At 40.4% G+C, this 16,859-nt stretch overlaps 1 protein-coding gene across 4 annotated transcripts in view; it reads left to right on the top strand.

The window, feature by feature from the left end:
* The window catches only part of LOC133638605 (synaptotagmin-7-like), a 452,289-nt gene extending 436,278 nt beyond the window's left edge, over positions 1–16,011 (top strand). For all 4 annotated transcript variants that reach the window (XM_062031397.1, XM_062031416.1, XM_062031405.1 and 1 more), the window contains 5 exons: positions 3,226–3,493; positions 4,523–4,692; positions 4,967–5,081; positions 11,638–11,837; positions 15,690–16,011. In XM_062031397.1, coding sequence (XP_061887381.1) covers positions 3,226–3,493; positions 4,523–4,692; positions 4,967–5,081; positions 11,638–11,837; positions 15,690–15,794 — 858 coding nt within the window. In that variant the 3' untranslated portion in view covers positions 15,795–16,011. The remainder of the gene's footprint in view (positions 1–3,225; positions 3,494–4,522; positions 4,693–4,966; positions 5,082–11,637; positions 11,838–15,689) is intronic.
* Positions 16,012–16,859: the final 848 nt, after the last annotated feature.

The following is a 16,859-nucleotide window of genomic DNA, read 5'->3' on the forward strand; positions in this document are numbered from 1 at the left end:
CCGCAAGGGCGCCAACCCCCGCCGGCCTTAGTAACCATATGTAGCGGAGAAGCCCACGGGCTGTCCGAACGGCGGACAATGCCGAGGCGTTCCATCATCGAAAACTCCTCCCTGGCTATTGCGAGCTTGGACGAGTCGAGGCGTCGGGCCCGGGCGTAAACCGGGCGGCCCACAGTGGCGATGTGATGTTCCACACCGTGCTTGGCCACCGCCGAGGAAAAGGTGGGTGTGGTGAGCCCAGGGAAACCGGCGAGCAGGCGTTGGTATGGATCCCCGGTGGCGAGTGTGTTAGCGAGGCACAACGCCCCAGCCCCCCCAAGCGTGCAGGGGTATGACGCAAAAGAGACGGCATCAATCAAGCGACAGTTCTTAATATCCACCAGCAGGTTGAACGCGCAGAGGAAATCCGCACCTAGCAGCGGGGTGGATACAGCAGCCATCACAAAATCCCAACCGAACCGTCGGCCGCCAAAACTAACATCCACGCGCCTGACACCGTACGTCCGAATGGAGGTGCCGTTGGCGGCGTCCATCTGGGGGCCGTGGCTGCCGGTCATCGTGTCCACAGCTTGTGCTGGTAGTATACTGCGTTGCGCACCAGAGTCCACCAGCAGCCGCCGGCCCGACAAGGAGTCCCTGATGAACAACAGCTTGCAGTCACGGCCGGCGCCCATAGCCGCTAACGAGCGCCGGCCCTGGCGTTTCCCTGAATCCTGTAACTGCAGGGTTTGCGACACTGCTTCGCCTTGGCCCCGAACCTGGCATGGTAAAAACAGAGCCCGTCTTCAGGTTGGCGGCGAGCCGTCACCGCAGCCGCGGTGTCCACATAGTCATCCACAGGAGGTGGCGGGACGGCCTGGTGGGGCAGCAGGGCATGCACAAACTGTTGCCGGTTGGCCAGGAAAACCCTGTCCGCCTCAGCGGCCAAAGCACGGTAGTCCTTGGAGGCGGCGAGTGGAGAACTGGCTATCGGTGTGCGTACCGGTGCGGGGAGCTGCCTCAGGAAAATGTGTGTAAACAGAAACGCCGGGTCGGCTGATCCCAGCACAGACAGCATTTTTTCCATCAGTTCAGACGGTTTCCCGTCACCAAGGCCATGTAGGGACAGTAAACGGTCCGCTTTTTCCAGCTCCGACAGCTCAAATAACTTCAGGAGGAAAGCCTTTAAAGCATCGTATTTGCCAGCAGGCGGTGGAGCCTCCAACAGTGTCATCGCTTGCGCCGTCGTTGATGCGTCCAACGCCGCCACTACATGGAAGTACTTCGTAGAATCCTGCGTTATTCCCCTTAGCTGGAACTGGGCTTCCACGTGTTGAAACCACGGCCGTGGGTTATGCTGCCAGAAATCGGGTAACTTCACAGTAACGGCGTAGATTCCCGCGTTAGCCATGTTGTTAGCAGTAGCTACTCCACCTGCGGGTACCGCGTTAGCCATGTTGTTGTTAGCAGCAGCTACTCCGTCTGCGGGTACCGCGTCAACAAAATTGTCAGCGCCTTCATTGTCTGACATGCTCGTATTCGTAGTTCGTATTCTCGGGGTCACCAATGTGGAGTTTGTAAACAACGAGACAGGAGACGTGAGCGTAGTCGAGGAAGTTTACTAGCTCCAACATAGCATGTCATACATCCGACAACAACAACGACCTCTGAACCGGAAGCGGAAGTTCCTAACTCCCTCTCCGCTTCTTCTCTTAAAGCTACAGTGTCCTCTTAGGTGAATGTCTCTCATTATATGGTTTGGGTCACCACAACATACAGCAATGTTAATATTTGGTTACATGTCCCTTGGCAAGTTTCACTGCAATAAGGCGCTTTTGGTAGCCATCCATAAGCTTCTGGTTGAATTTTTGACCACTCCTCTTGACAAAATAGGTGCAGTTCAGCTAAATGTGTTGGTTTTCTTACATGGACTTGTTTCTTCAGCATTGTCCACACGTTTAAGTCAGGACTTTGGGAAAGCCATTCTAAAACCTTAATTCTAGCCTGATTTAGCCATTCCTTTACCACTTTTGACGTGTGTTTGGGGTCATTGTCCTGTTGGAACACCCAACTGCGCCCATGACCCAACCTCCGGGCTGATGATTTTAGGTTGTCTTGAAGAATTTGGAGGTAATCCTCCTTTTTCATTGTCCCATTTACTCTCTGTAAAGCACCAGTTCCATTGGCAGCAAAACAGGCCCAGAGCATAATACTACCACCACCATGCTTGATGGTAGGCATGGTGTGTATGGGATTAAAGGCCTCACCTATTCTCCTCCAAACATATTGCTGGGTATTGTGGCCAAACAGCTAAATTTGTGTTTCATCTGACATCACATGGACAAAGATAAGACCTTCTGGAGGAAAGTTATGTGGTCAGATGAAACAAAAATTCAACCAGAAGCTTGTGGATGGCTACCAAAAGCGCCTTATTGCAGTGAAACTTGCCAAGGGACATGTAACCAAATATTAACATTGCTGTATGTATACTTTTGACCCAGCAGATTTGGTCACATTTTCAGTAGACCCATAATAAATTCATAAAAGAACCAAACTTCTTGAATGTTTTTTGTGACCGACAAGTATGTGCTCCAATCACTCTATCACAAAAAACTAAGAGTTGTAGAAACTATTGGAAACTCAAGACAGCCATGACATTATGTTCTTTACAAGTGTATGTAAACTTTTGACGACGACTGCATAAACTACCTCTGACCTCTCAGCCTCGCCTCACTCACCAGCTTTTGTCACCACCTGGTGGGATTAATGTGTAACTGCAGATTCAAATGTTGTTTTTGGTCATTTCCAATCACACCCCCACCCCCTCCGAAGTGCGTTAGTCCTCCAATTAGGAGGTATACCTTTTTACTTTGAAAACCCCTGATAAGAAGTACTTTTTATTCCACACTTTCTAAACGACTTGTCCTCATTAGGGGGACAAGTGAACTGGAGTCCAGTTGAAATCATTGACAAGCAACTGTTCACACTCACATTCACACCTACGATCAGTTAAGAGTCTCCAATTAGATCATTTCCCACAGCACACTAATATGTCACGGCACAGTGGTTGGGAATCAATGCCATAAAAAGCGGTAGAACATTAGTCACATTTTTTTGCCAAGGCTCAAAGTCAAATCCCTGGCAACATCCCTGACCCCCATTTCTTTCCCAAAGTCTCACGGTATAAGTCCCAGATCAGTCCCAGATGCTGGATGCATTGATAAAATCAAACTTTGTTTCCCACAGTTGTCTCCAGGCTCAGAAGAAGACGAACACGAGGGTCCGGTGTGTGAGAAGTTGGGTCGCATTCAATTCAGCGTGGGCTACAGCTTCCAGGACTCCACCCTCACTGTCAAAATTCTTAAGGGCCAAGATTTGCCCGCAAAGGACTTCTCCGGCACTTCGGATCCGTTTGTCAAACTCTACCTGCTGCCTGACAAGAAGCACAAACTGGAGACCAAAGTCAAGAGGAAGAATCTGAACCCCCACTGGAATGAGACCTTTCTGTTTGAAGGTTTGACTAACAGCAGCTTCAAAACATTCAGTACTCATTTGTTTTTGTCTTAAATTTTTCATGCATATTGATTGTCCTTGCGCAAGACACTTCCCCCACTTTGCCTCCAGTGCCACCCACACTGGTGTCTACTGTAAACTTGAATGAATGTTTGGTGTCGGTCGCAGTTCCCGGTGGTGCAACTTGGCAGCCGTGTTTCTGTTAGTCTTCCCCAGGGCAATTATGGCTGTGTAGCTAACCCCCGATTGACACCAGACTGTTGCAGGAATGAATAATAGGCACTTTGAGAAATCCAATTATCATTATCATAGGAACAAACACATCCCTTTAGCACATTCTTTTGGTGATACCGTTTAATGCACTTAAAGGACCCATACTGTCCAGATGACCATCATTTCACTAAGAAGTGCGCTTGATGTATTTTTTTCAGGAAGTCATTTCCCATTATACTAATTAGTTTTTGAGTATTTAGTAGATAAAGAAACTATACTTGGGAATGCCCCATTTCCGTCGGCAGACTCAATATGCCTCCCCCTCTTGGTCTGATGTCATCTACAAAACTGGAGTCCATTTCCTTGTATAGACCGTGTTGATAAAGCCATGTAAAGCTATTATTCTGATCACTTACTGTTTGTCTCCCTGGTCAATGATTTCTTCAAAACTGATATGGTTAACATTAAAATTACATTTCTTTCCCTTGGCCCGTTGAGGTCCAAACCTTCCTCGTATTCCCATCATTTGGAAATATATGCAGTCTGACCCCGTCTTTAGTTGTATTGCTACAACGTGCAACAATGCATCTGGCCGAAATAACGTGATTCAAGATGAATTTGCTACCAAAACACATACTATGCAATATGAAATTGCCTCCAGTCTTCTGTAGGTGACAAAATTGGTGTCTATTTTGGGGGGGATTTTACCATTTTTAGATCCAGATCTATAAAATAAGCGTCAGTGTTGTCAACATTAGAGGGGCCCTGTCTTGTTTTTTATCGTGCTTGCATCTGTGTATTTTTATTTCCATGCCAGGTTTCCCCTTTGAGAAGGTGGTCCAGAGAACTCTGTACCTGCAGGTGCTCGATTATGACCGCTTCAGCAGGAACGACCCCATTGGAGAGGTCTCCATTCCACTCAACAAATTAGATCTGGCCAATATGCAGACTTTCTGGAAGGAGCTGAAACCATGCAGTGATGGCAGCGTGAGTAAAGGGAAGAAAAGAGGTGGCAGAAGGGATAGAGTGGGAGGAGGGGACAAAATGTACTGTAATGGATGATGTCATTGCTGGCTGCTGTAACAGTCCTGCCGGGGGGAGATGTGGTCGTGTGTACGGTGGGAGGGGATAGAAGGGAATACTGAGTGTTGAAAACTGTTGATAGGTTAGTGACTTAAACACGGGCCGGAAAACAGGAGAAAAAGAACGACGGGAAAGAGCCTTATGAAATAAACAAGTGTGTTACGTGTGATTTCTCCAGGGGAGCCGAGGGGATCTGTTGGTTTCTCTGTGCTACAACCCCACCGCCAACACTATCACTGTGAGCATCGTCAAAGCCCGCAACCTCAAAGCCATGGACATCGGAGGCACTTCTGGTACACACGCCCCTTAAATTACTTCTAACACGTCAACAAGATTTGTGCATACCAAATACATTGTCATTTGTTTTTGTTTTTTAACCTTCCTGTTTTAGCTCATGTTACTATTTGTTATCTTAAAGGGTCAAAAACCACACTCATCAAAGCAATGTTTAATGAACACATGTGGAGTTATGTACTTAACAAAAAAAGGTGAAATAACATGTTTTATATTCTAGTTTCTTCAAAATAGCCACCCTTTGCTCTGATTACTGCTTTGCACACTCTTGGCATTCTCTCGATGAGCTTCAAGCACACCTGTGAAGTGAAAACCATTTCAAGGTGACTACCTTTTGAAGCTCATTGAGAGAATGCCTAGAGTGTGCAAAAATTTAATCAGAGCAAAGCGTGGCTAATTTGAAGAAACTAAAATGTAGATAGTCATGAAAAAAAATAAAACGTATTGAATGTAAAGTTGTGTCCAAACTTTTGGCCTGTACTATATATATATATATATATATATATATATATATATATATATATATATATATATATATATATATATACATATATATATACACTACCATTCAAAAGTTTGGGGTCACACAAACAATTTTGTGAAATAGCCTTCATTTCTAAGAACAAGAATAGACTGTCGCGTTTCAGATGAAAGTTCTCTGTTTCTGGCCATTTTGAGCGTTTAATTGACCCCACAAATGTGATGCTCCAGAAACTCAATCTGCTCAAAGGAAGGTCAGTTTTGTAGCTTCTGTAACGAGCTAAACTGTTTTCAGATGTGGGAACATGATTGCACAAGGGTTTTCTAATCATCAATTAGCCTTCTGAGCCAATGAGCAAACACATTGTACCATTAGAACACTGGAGTGATAGTTGCTGGAAATGGGCCTCTATACACCTATGTAGATATTGCACCAAAAACCAGATATTTGCAGCTAGAATAGTCATTTACCACATTAGCAATGTATAGAGTGTATTTCTTTAAAGTTAAGACTAGATTAAAATTATCTTCATTGAAAAGTACAGTGCTTTTCCTTCAAAAATAAGGACATTTCAATGTGACCCCAAACTGTTAAACGGTAGTGTGTATGTATATATATATATATATATATATATATATATATATATATATATATATATATATATATATATATATATATATATATATATATATATATATATATACACACGCTTCTTATTGCTAATGCAGACCTGACCTTGAGCGAAGGGTACGAGGGCATCGAGAGGAACTTCCTAACTCAAGAAACATTATTGTTCGTTTAAATTCAACCCCTAAAAATGTATTTTCTGCATAAATCTGTAGCGTGTTACAGAACACAACCATTGACCATCTCCTGGTCCTTCGCTTGGCAAGTGTAGGCGGCAGTCAGCTGATCCACTGCTCCTTTGTTTTTATTATAGTCCCGGATAATTATGGACATTTTGCATGCTGCCCACTAAAGATGTTTACTCTGATAGTCACAAATGTATCGCTCTTTGAAGGGAGCCAGATCTTGAGGAACTGTTTCTTTCAATGAGCCGTTCCAAAGACTGGCTCCTTGGTTTATTTATTTTTTATTGTTCTGGGATAGGCTTCAGCACCCCCTGCAACCCCGAGAGGGACAAGCGGTAGAAAAAGGATGGATGGATGGGTTTTTATCGAGGACACAATCCCTGGTAGTAGTTATAAAATAAGATTTGGATCTGAATATTTCAAAATCTAAACTTGTTTTCATTGTAAACATTATCCCATCCTATAATCCGTGGAAAAAATGTTGGACTTACCAGACTTGGAGGACGTTCATTGAGGTCTTTAATTTTGTAGAAAAAAGCAGATAACAGACATGACTATTGTCATTTAACACGAGAATATAATGGAATCACCTTGTGTATTTTCATTTGCAAACCTAACACCTGCATCAGATTAAATCTGTTCATTAGTTTGCAGTTAAAAAGGAGAGCTGTTGCAACAAGTGGATTGACATGAATCAACACGAGAGATATCAATTGAAACAAAGGAGAGGATTATTATACTTCTTCAAGAAGGTAAATTATCATGCAAATGTTGTAAAATATGTTGTTCAGAGTCAGCTGTATCTAAAATGTAGACCAGTACAAACTACACGGGAAGGTTGTAAATGGCAAGGATACTGGTAGACCAAGGAAAACATCAAAGTGTAAAGATAGAAAACTTAAATATGCCTTGAAAACAGAAAATGTACAGCAAAACAAATGAAGAACAAATGGGTGGAAACTGGAGTCACCGTCTGTGATTGAACTCTAAGAAACTGCCTAAAAGAAGTTGGATTTCAATACAGAAAAGCTAAACAATAGCCATCATTAACCCGTAAACAGAAACGACAGAAAAGCATACATTTTTTCTCAGAATTGTGTGATTCCAATTTTTTTTTAATCTGCTTGATCCATAAATACAATTTACTGACTACCACAATGTATTTTCTCATTTTATTTTTGTGTTTCTTAAAGCCAAATGACTATAGTTTTGTGTCATGTCTGTTGTCTGTTTTTTTAAACAAAATGAATACAATTGAATGTACATCCTCCAAGTCTGGTAAATCCATCATGTTTGCCAGGGGTTGTACTGTTTATACATTGATGATTAGATCACTATTTTGAATTTTCAGTCACCTAAAAAACTTTGTGGATCACGAGTACAGAAAAAACAAAGGGCTGCAGCTATCGAATATTTGAGTAATTGAATAATCTTTCCATTAGTGTGTTAGATTAATCAAGTCATCTTGTTTTCTAACGGATAATTGTTGCAGCCCTAAAAATATACAAATAACAAATAGGATTAAATGTGAAAGAGTCGTTCAAAAGTTCTGCCTTGTCGCAAATGTCACATATTTAGTCACTCATTAAGGAGGTTTACCACCAGTAACCACTCAGTTACCCAAAAATTAGTTGGACTCTTTGCATACCTTACATGTCTGTGTGTGTATCTGGGTGAGCGTTCTGCTCTGACACATTGTGACAATCAACCCCGTCACGGGGATGGTTGTCACAATGTTTTTTGTTTTTTTACTGAAGGAAAAGGCAAGAAGGCAGATTTAAATGTGAAAGTTTGACAAAAACATAACCGAATACATCTTACACAGACCATGATCGGGTAACACATTTTTTGGCCAGCCTACTGTACACTTGAGGGGTGTCAAACTCGTTTTCATCAAGGGCCACATCGCAGTTACGGCTGCCTTCAGTGGGCCGATTCCATCCATCCATCCATTTTCTACCGCTTATTCCCTTCGGGGTTGTAACAGTGAAACTATATTAATATAAATGCATAATGATCTTATAATATTATTACATAATTGTGTATGCATTTAATTATAACATTTGTATTTAGGTACAAATTGATGGATAACTTGTCTTAAAATCATAAGTCAAAGTAGAATTGTAAGTATTTAAATTTTTGCATTTTTTTTCGTAATGCTGTATATAATAATATAACACTTGTTGCATGATGAGATAATATTAAAGTTTAAAATATATGCAATTTCATGCGGTAAATAAATTTGTATTCTGTCAAAACAGAAAGAATGAATACATTTAGTAAGAAAAATCACGTTATTGACAAACATTGTTTTCAGGCTTTCGCAGGCCACATGAAATGATGTGGCGGGCCAGGATTGGCCCCCGGGCCTTGAGTTTGACACCTGTGGTGTATACATGATATGTATGAATGTATGAGTATGTGACAACCAACGCTAAATGAAATTTCCTGCTAGCCACAAGGCTAACAAGCGTGTAAGAATCGAAACTATAGCTTTATCCCTCACACTTTTTAAGGGTAATCGTTACCACCAGGAGCTTTATGTAATTGTTAGAGTGAGTTAGTTAGTTAGCAACATAACTCAAAAAGTTATGGGCGGACTGTCATGAAACTTTTTCATAATTTTCCAAAAAGGGGTTAAGGAAATTTGATTTTTGAGCCTGATCGAGACCATTTCCACTACGTTACGTTACGAGCCTTCTTTCATTATCTATACATAGCTCAAAAAGAATTTCGTGAAACTTTCAAGAAATGTCCAAAATGGGATCAGGAACGAGTGGTTACATTCTGGGGCAGATCCGGATAATTTCTTCCACGTTACCTTATGTTGAAGTTACAACCCTTAACTTGAGTATTTGAATAGCGGCTTTGCGGCCCTGCCTCCACCCGCAGAGACAAAGAGAGTGGATGACTGACAAGAGGGTTCAAAACTTTTTCTCTTTCATTATCTTTAGATTGCTCACAAAGTTCCAGTCCAGATTACCGTCTGGATCAATGGTGTCAAACTTATGGCCCAGGTTTAATCCTCGCAAAATGAGTCTGCTATGTATAAAAATTTGCTGCAATTTTTTGATAAAAGAAACTGCTGTTCTAAATGTGTCCACTGGATATCGCAATACCAATTCCAGTGTAACCCACGTCACTGTTTAAAGATGACATGTCAGCTGACTTTAAGCACCCTTTGGATGGGCTGCCGCTACTCCGATCAGCGCAGGTGCAAGCAATCAGCTGTTCCTGTTGTGGCTGGCGGCAGACTAATGCTGTAGTGACGCACAATACTTTCTTTGATTGTAAATTATCCACTCAACAGAAGAAAAAAAAAAAACATATGATGCAAAGACTTAAGTCAATATAACCATCATCTTTGTAGTTAGAATTCCGTGCAGCACTTGCAATTTTTTGACGGCACGATGTGCATCCTGAACTCCATTGTAAAAATGTGTGTTTCTACAATTGTTGTCCGTTCTATATTATTTTATGCTTAAATCTACCATGTTCACATTGGTTAAGTTTGTAGTTGTTTTACCTTTAGTTCAGCTATTATGGTGCCATTTCGACAATTGTTTTGATTATATCATAACTGTAATATTTGAATGATGCTAAAGTAATGTGCTGTGGCAGTTGCAGGTGTCACTAATGCGGCAGTTTGAGGAAACACTCGGTTGCTCTTCCAAACATGTTTAATGGTAACCTGCCCACATGAGATTGCTAAACAGGAAGTGCTTTAAGTTTAATGACTTTGTAAATACACTGAGACAAAGTGTTAAGTTCATTGTGTTCTTCACGGTGTTTTCAAACTGCACCATTTTTTTCTTCAGAATTTTCAACTAACTTGGAAGTAATTTGCCAAGAGGATTCTTTGTAATGTGTACATTTTGAAAATGTGCTTGTGCTATTTTTGGCTGAAGTAAGACAAAAAAAACAATTTTGAAGTAGTCTTTATTTTTAAATAATTATGCCATGATTTTACTAGTCCGGCTCGCGTTGGAATAGATTTTCCTCCATGTGGCAACTGAGCTAAAATTAGTTTGACACCCCTGGTCTGGATTCATGGCTTTTTTAATATTGGTCTGGACTCACAGAGTGCTTCACAAGTTTTGTTGTAAAGCCACTGAATATAAGCTGAGGAGACAACACTTTGACATTAAAAACACAAAAAGTCCTCTCACCTCAAGTTCAGCCACCTTACTCCCAAAAAGACTATGTACAGTCGTGGTCAAAAGTTTACATACACTTGTAAAGAACATAATGTCATGGCTGTCCTCAGTTTCCAATCATTTCTACAACTGTTATTTTTTTGTGATAGTGATTAGAGCACATACTTGTGGGTCACAAAACACATTCATGAAGTTTGGTTCTTTTATGAATTTATTATGGGTCTACTGAAAATGTGACCACATCTGCTGGGTCAAAAGTATACATACAGCAATGTTAATATTTGGTTACATGTCCCTTGGCAAGTTTCACTGCAATAAGGCGCTTTTGGTAGCTATCCAAAAGCTTCTGGCAAGCTTCTGGTTGAATTTTTTGACCACTCTTCTTGACAAAATTGGTGCAGTTCAGCTAAATTTGTTGGTTTTCTGACATGGAATTGTTTCTTCAGCATTGTCCAAACATTTAAGTCAGGACTTTGGGAAGGCCATTCTAAAACCTTAATTCTAGCCTGATTTAGCCAGTCATTAACCACTTTTGACGTGTGTTTGGGGTCATTGTCCTGTTGGAACACCCAACTGCGCCCAAGACCCAACCTCCAGGCTGATGATTTTAGGTTGTCCTGAAGAATTTGGAGGTAATCCTCCTTTTTCATTGTCCCATTTACTCTCTGTAAAGCACCAGTTCCATTGGCAGCAAATCAGGCCCCGAGCATAATACTACCACCCCCATGCTTGACGGTAGGATGGTGTTCCTGGGATTAAAGGCCTCACCTTTTCTCCTCCAAACATATTGCTGGGTATTGTGGCCAAACAGCTCAATTTTTGTTTCATCTGACCACAGAACTTTCCTCCAGAAGGTCTGTAAGGTATGTAAACTTTTGACCACGACTGTAGGTGAGCTCTGATCCCAATTCTATAAATCTTCATACCACAATCTCAGAGATGGCCCGTGTGACAACCAACCCCGTTCTCCCCTGCTCGTATGCGTCTAAAAGCTAAAAATCGCATTAGTGCCGATTCAAACACAAGCGAAAGGTTAACCTGGCATCCCAGCATGCCCCTTGTTACCATTCCAGGAAGGTTAACTTCACTTTTTTCCTCTTCCCAGACCCCTACGTGAAGGTGTGGTTGATGCACAAGGACAAGCGTGTGGAGAAGAAGAAGACGGTGGTAATGAAGCGTTGTCTAAACCCTGTTTTCAACGAGTCCTTTCCCTTCGACGTGCCTGCCCACGTGCTGAGGGAGACCACCATAATTATCACTGTCATGGACAAGGACAGGCTCAGTCGCAATGATGTCATTGGAAAGGTATCTCCTTGCCTCTTCTTTTCTCCTTCCTGTGTGTATTTTCGACTCCATGACAGGCCGCCATCACTTCCCCATGCAGCTGGTCTCTACTGACCCCTGCTGGTTCATACCAAGCAGCCCCTGAGGTGATGCAGGACATTCAGCTGTGGATGCTGACCTTCCCCTTTACACATACATGTCACTTACTGTACTTACATACTGAACTGTACTGTCACATGTTGCTTTAGCACAGGGGTCACCAACCTTTTTGAAACCAAGAGCTACTTCTTGGGTACTGATTAATGCGAAAGGCTACCAGTTTGATACACACTTAAATAAATTGCCAGAAATAGCCAATTTGCTCAATTTACCTTTAACTCTATGTTATTATTAATAATTAATTATATTTACACTTAATTGAACGGTTTAAAAGAGGAGAAAACACAAAAAAAATGACAATTAAATTTTGAAACATAGTTTATCTTCAATTTCGACTCTTTAAAATTCAAAATTCAACCGAAAAAAAGAAGAGAAAAACTAGCTAATTCGAATCTTTTTTTAAAAATAAAAAAAATAATTTATGGAACATCATTAGTAATTTTTCCTGATTAAGATTATTTTTAGAATTTTGATGACATGTTTTAAATAGGTTAAAATCCAATCTGCACTTTGTTAGAATATGTAACAAATTGGACCAAGCTATATTTCTAACAAAGACAAATCATTATTTCTTCTAGATTTTCCAGAACAAACATTTTAAAAGAAATTCAAAAGACTTTGAAATAAGATTTAAATTTGATTCTACAGATTTGCTAGATTTGCCAGAATAATTTTTTTAAATTTTAATCATAATAAGTTTGAAGAAATATTTCACAAATATTCTTCGTCGAAAAAACAGAAACTAAAATGAAGAATTAAATTAAAATGTATTTATTATTATCTTTACAATAAAAAAATGTTTTTACTTGAACATTGATTTAAATTGTCAGGAAAGAAGAGGAAGGAATTTAAAAGGTAAAAAGGTATATGTGTTTAAAAATCCTAAAATCATTTTTAAGGTTGTATTTTTTCTCTAAAATTGTCTTTCTGAAAGTTATAAGAAGCAAAGTAAAAAAATTAATGAATTTATTTAAACAAGTGAAGACCAAGTCTTTAAAATATTTTCTTGGATTTTCAAATTCTATTTGAGTTTTGTCTCTCTTAGAATTAAAAATGTCGAGCAAAGCGAGACCAGCTTGCTAGTAAATAAATAAAATTTAAAAAATAGAGGCAGCTCCCTGGTAAGTGCTGCTATTTGAGCTATTTTTAGAACAGGCCAGCGGGCGACTCATCTGGTCCTTACGGGCACCGCGTTGGTGACCCCTGCTTTAGCATTACCACTTTCTAGATTAGGTCAAGGACTTGGTCATAATCATTACATTTGTCACAAGGCACTATCTTCAGATAACTGAGAATGGTATTCCAAATGTTTTTGTTTTTTTATTTGTGAAAGTTAATACCCCAAGCAAAAAGGGAAAATACGTGACTAACAGGCGAACAAGGGTGGGATTTGGAACTTATAAAAACTTGCAGTTACATAAAATCTAAACGTTATCATCGTTTAATACCTTTTAAGGATGTCCCTTTTTTACTTCCGATACCGATATTGAAGCCTATCCCATTTTGATATTAATCAGGTATAAATACTTGACACCCCCACCCTCTGTTTGACGTGTGCAATGCATTACTAAGAATGCATATTTTATTGACCATATACATGTATTATTAATTTAAATCCCCTGAAGAGCAGGGAAACCTGTGAAACAGGCAGGTAAGGACGAAATAGCCTCTGTGTTTTTTTTCCTGACCTAACGTATATTCCACTCTACCCCGGTATTGAGCACTGTATAACGGATAAACTTCAGAAACCTCGGTTATATATTTTTAATTGTGTATAGCTTTGCGTTTTTAGCATTTTAACATTTTTAATAGGGTGCACAAAAAAAATCAATTAAGATCCGAATTGTGAGTCTTATTAATTCTGAATCTAAATCAATTCATGAATTTTAAAAATCATGAATTGTAAAAAAAAGTAGTGGCTTATAGTCATAATTAACGGTAATCAGTTGTGGGTCAAATGTAGTGAATTTTTCAATCTATCAGATGGCGGATGATGTCAATACATCCAGGGAGTACACTGAGGGTGTCATATACAGTCGTGGTCAAAAGTTTACATACACTTGTAAAGAACATAATGTCATGGCTGTCTTGAGTTTCCAATACTTTCTACAACCTTTATTTTTTTTGTGATAGAGTGATTGGAGCACATACTTGTTGGTCACAAAAAACATTCATGAAGTTTGGTTCTTTTATGAATTTATTATGGGTCTACTGAAAATGTGACCAAATCTGCTGGGTCAAAAGTATACATACAGCAATGTTAATATTTGGTTACATGTTACATGTTACAAGCTTCTGGCAAGCTTCTGGTTTAATTTTTGACCACTCCTCTTGACAAAATTGGTGCAGTTCAGCTAAATTCGTTGGTTTTCTGACATGGACTTGTTTCTTCAGCATTGTCCACATGTTTAAGTCAGGACTTTGGGAAGGCCATTCTAAAACCTTAATTCTAGCCTGATTTAGCCATTCCTATACCACTTTTGACGTGTGTTTGGGGTCATTGTCCTGTTGGAACACCCTGCGTCCAAAACCCAACCTCCGGGCTGATGATTTTAGGTTGTCCTGAAGAATTTGGAGGTAATCCTTCTTTTTCATTGTCCGATTTACTCTCTGTAAAGTACCAGTTCCATTGGCAGAAAAACAGGCCCAGAGCATAATACTACCACCACCATGCTTGGCGGTAGGTATGGTGTTCCTGGGATTAAAGCCAGCTCCAGCTCGTGGTGCCCAAAACCAGACTTAAAACCAGGGGAGGCAGGGCCTTCTCTGTGGTCTGCCCTAAGCTCTGGAACATTCTGCCCCTCCATGTTCGAACTGCTCCAATAGTGGAGTGTTTTAAGTCTCGTCTTAAGACCCACTTTTATTCTTTGGCTTTTAACACTACGTGAGTTGTGGGGTCCTCGGTTGTCCTCTGTGTTTTTAAAATTTTGATTTCCATTTACTGTTTTAATTGGTTTTACCCTTTAAAATCATTTGTAATCATATTTATTGTATATTGTTTTGTTGTATAGGTATTTATTTTTTGTTTTTATTCAGTCATTGGTGGGGCTAAGGATAATATTTGAATATTGTTTTTAATATAGTTGTGCAGCACTTTGTAAACATGTTGTTGTTTAAATGTGCTATATAAATAAAGTGGATTGGATTGGATTGAAAGACCTCACCTTTTCTCCTCCAAACATATTGCTGGGTATTGTGGCCAAACAGCTCAATTTTTGTTTCATCTGACCACAGAACTTTCCTCCAGAAGGTCTTATCTTTGTCCATGTGATGTCCCATTTTCAGTAGACCCATAATAAATTCATAAAAGAACCAAACTTCATGAATGTTTTTTTGTGACCAACAAGTATGCGCTCCAATCGCATTATCACAAAAAAAATAAGAGTTGTAGAAATGATTGATAACTCAAGACAGCCATGATATTATGTCCTTCACAAGTGTATGTAAACTTTTGACCACGACTGTACCCCTTATTACCTGATACCTTTGTTGCATGTGACGTCACACCATGCACTGCCACTTCATTCTGAAATGTCTAACTCTTTACAAAATAAATCTACTTAAACCATGTCCACTGCAAAGGACACCGGGTCTCAAAAAGATACTAGTGGTTCTCTTTGGCTGTTTTTTTTTTAAATACTTTGCCAGGTTCGTCTCAAAAAGCCAATCTTTTAGCGACAGTGCACGAGTTAACATTGTCTCTTCCTCTCACAGATTTATCTCTCCTGGAAGAGCGGCCCCGCGGAGGTAAAACACTGGAAAGACATGATGGGTCGTCCTCGCAACGCCGTGGCCCAGTGGCACGCACTCAAGGCCTGAGGGAGCGACCAGACCACGTGACCCCTCCACCCCCGCGCCCATCAAACCCCCCTTGCCCTCAGCGCACTTCTCCTGGGCTGCAGACAGTGTGCGTCACCTCTTTGTTCTCAGGCCTCTTTTACTCCCTTAAATTTCACCCCCTTGTCAAGTTGTGATATCGACTTGACCGCTCACTTGACCTCTCGTTCCTGTGATCTTTAAATGTATTTGATGTCCACTCGCTTCCTCCTTGTCTTTTTATGAGGTCTTTTATTTTTTTTAAAGTTCGCAATACCGCGGTGTCTTTCTTGTCAACCACTCCCAGTGTTAAACAGTACCTCTTGCCACATAAGAATACAAACTTTCGACCAAACTAAAAAAAAACCCTAATGGTGGTAACCATGGGGGCCGTGGCTCCACAGTCACTCTGCTGTTGCTGTCACTGCCAGTCTATATCCCGATAATGCCCCAAAGCATCAGGAAAATGAATGGAACCGGCTTCTTCAAACTAGCAACCGGAATACTGGACAGTCCAGTTGCGATCGATGGAATGCCCTGAGAATACAATGACCAGGATGAATGAGAATATCCATAGACATGACGGAAACTAAACTGTGTTGGTCTGGCATCAGTGTATTCATACCTTGGCTGGAACCCCATGTTGTCTGTGCGTGTTGTGGGTGATGTGCCGTGACCCCCAAATGAAGTTCTTCAACAGTTAAAAAAGAAAAAAAGGAGGATCCAATGACCAAACCTCTTGTACCGGGCCACTAAAATAGTGTAAAAAAAAAAATACTGTCCCGTTTTCTTGGACAAAAAAAAAAAAGAATAGAATCAATGTTTGATTTTTGTTTTTGAAAAAACTTATAGGGAATGAGGTTAAAAAATAAGACAAAAGCCTGCTTCAGAATGTGGAAGGTAATACATTCGTGAAATGAATGAATGTCCATATAAGTAATCATTAGTGGTCTTATAGATAAAGGTCCCCAAACACCAACCACGCCCAAGGCCCAAAACATTCGGAATAAATGTCATTTTGTTTTTTTAAATAGGCTTATATCAAATTACCGCCGTTTTAGGACCGTA

This window comes from Entelurus aequoreus, linkage group LG02 (genome assembly GCF_033978785.1).
Source record: "Entelurus aequoreus isolate RoL-2023_Sb linkage group LG02, RoL_Eaeq_v1.1, whole genome shotgun sequence".
Classification (NCBI taxonomy): domain Eukaryota; kingdom Metazoa; phylum Chordata; class Actinopteri; order Syngnathiformes; family Syngnathidae; genus Entelurus; species Entelurus aequoreus.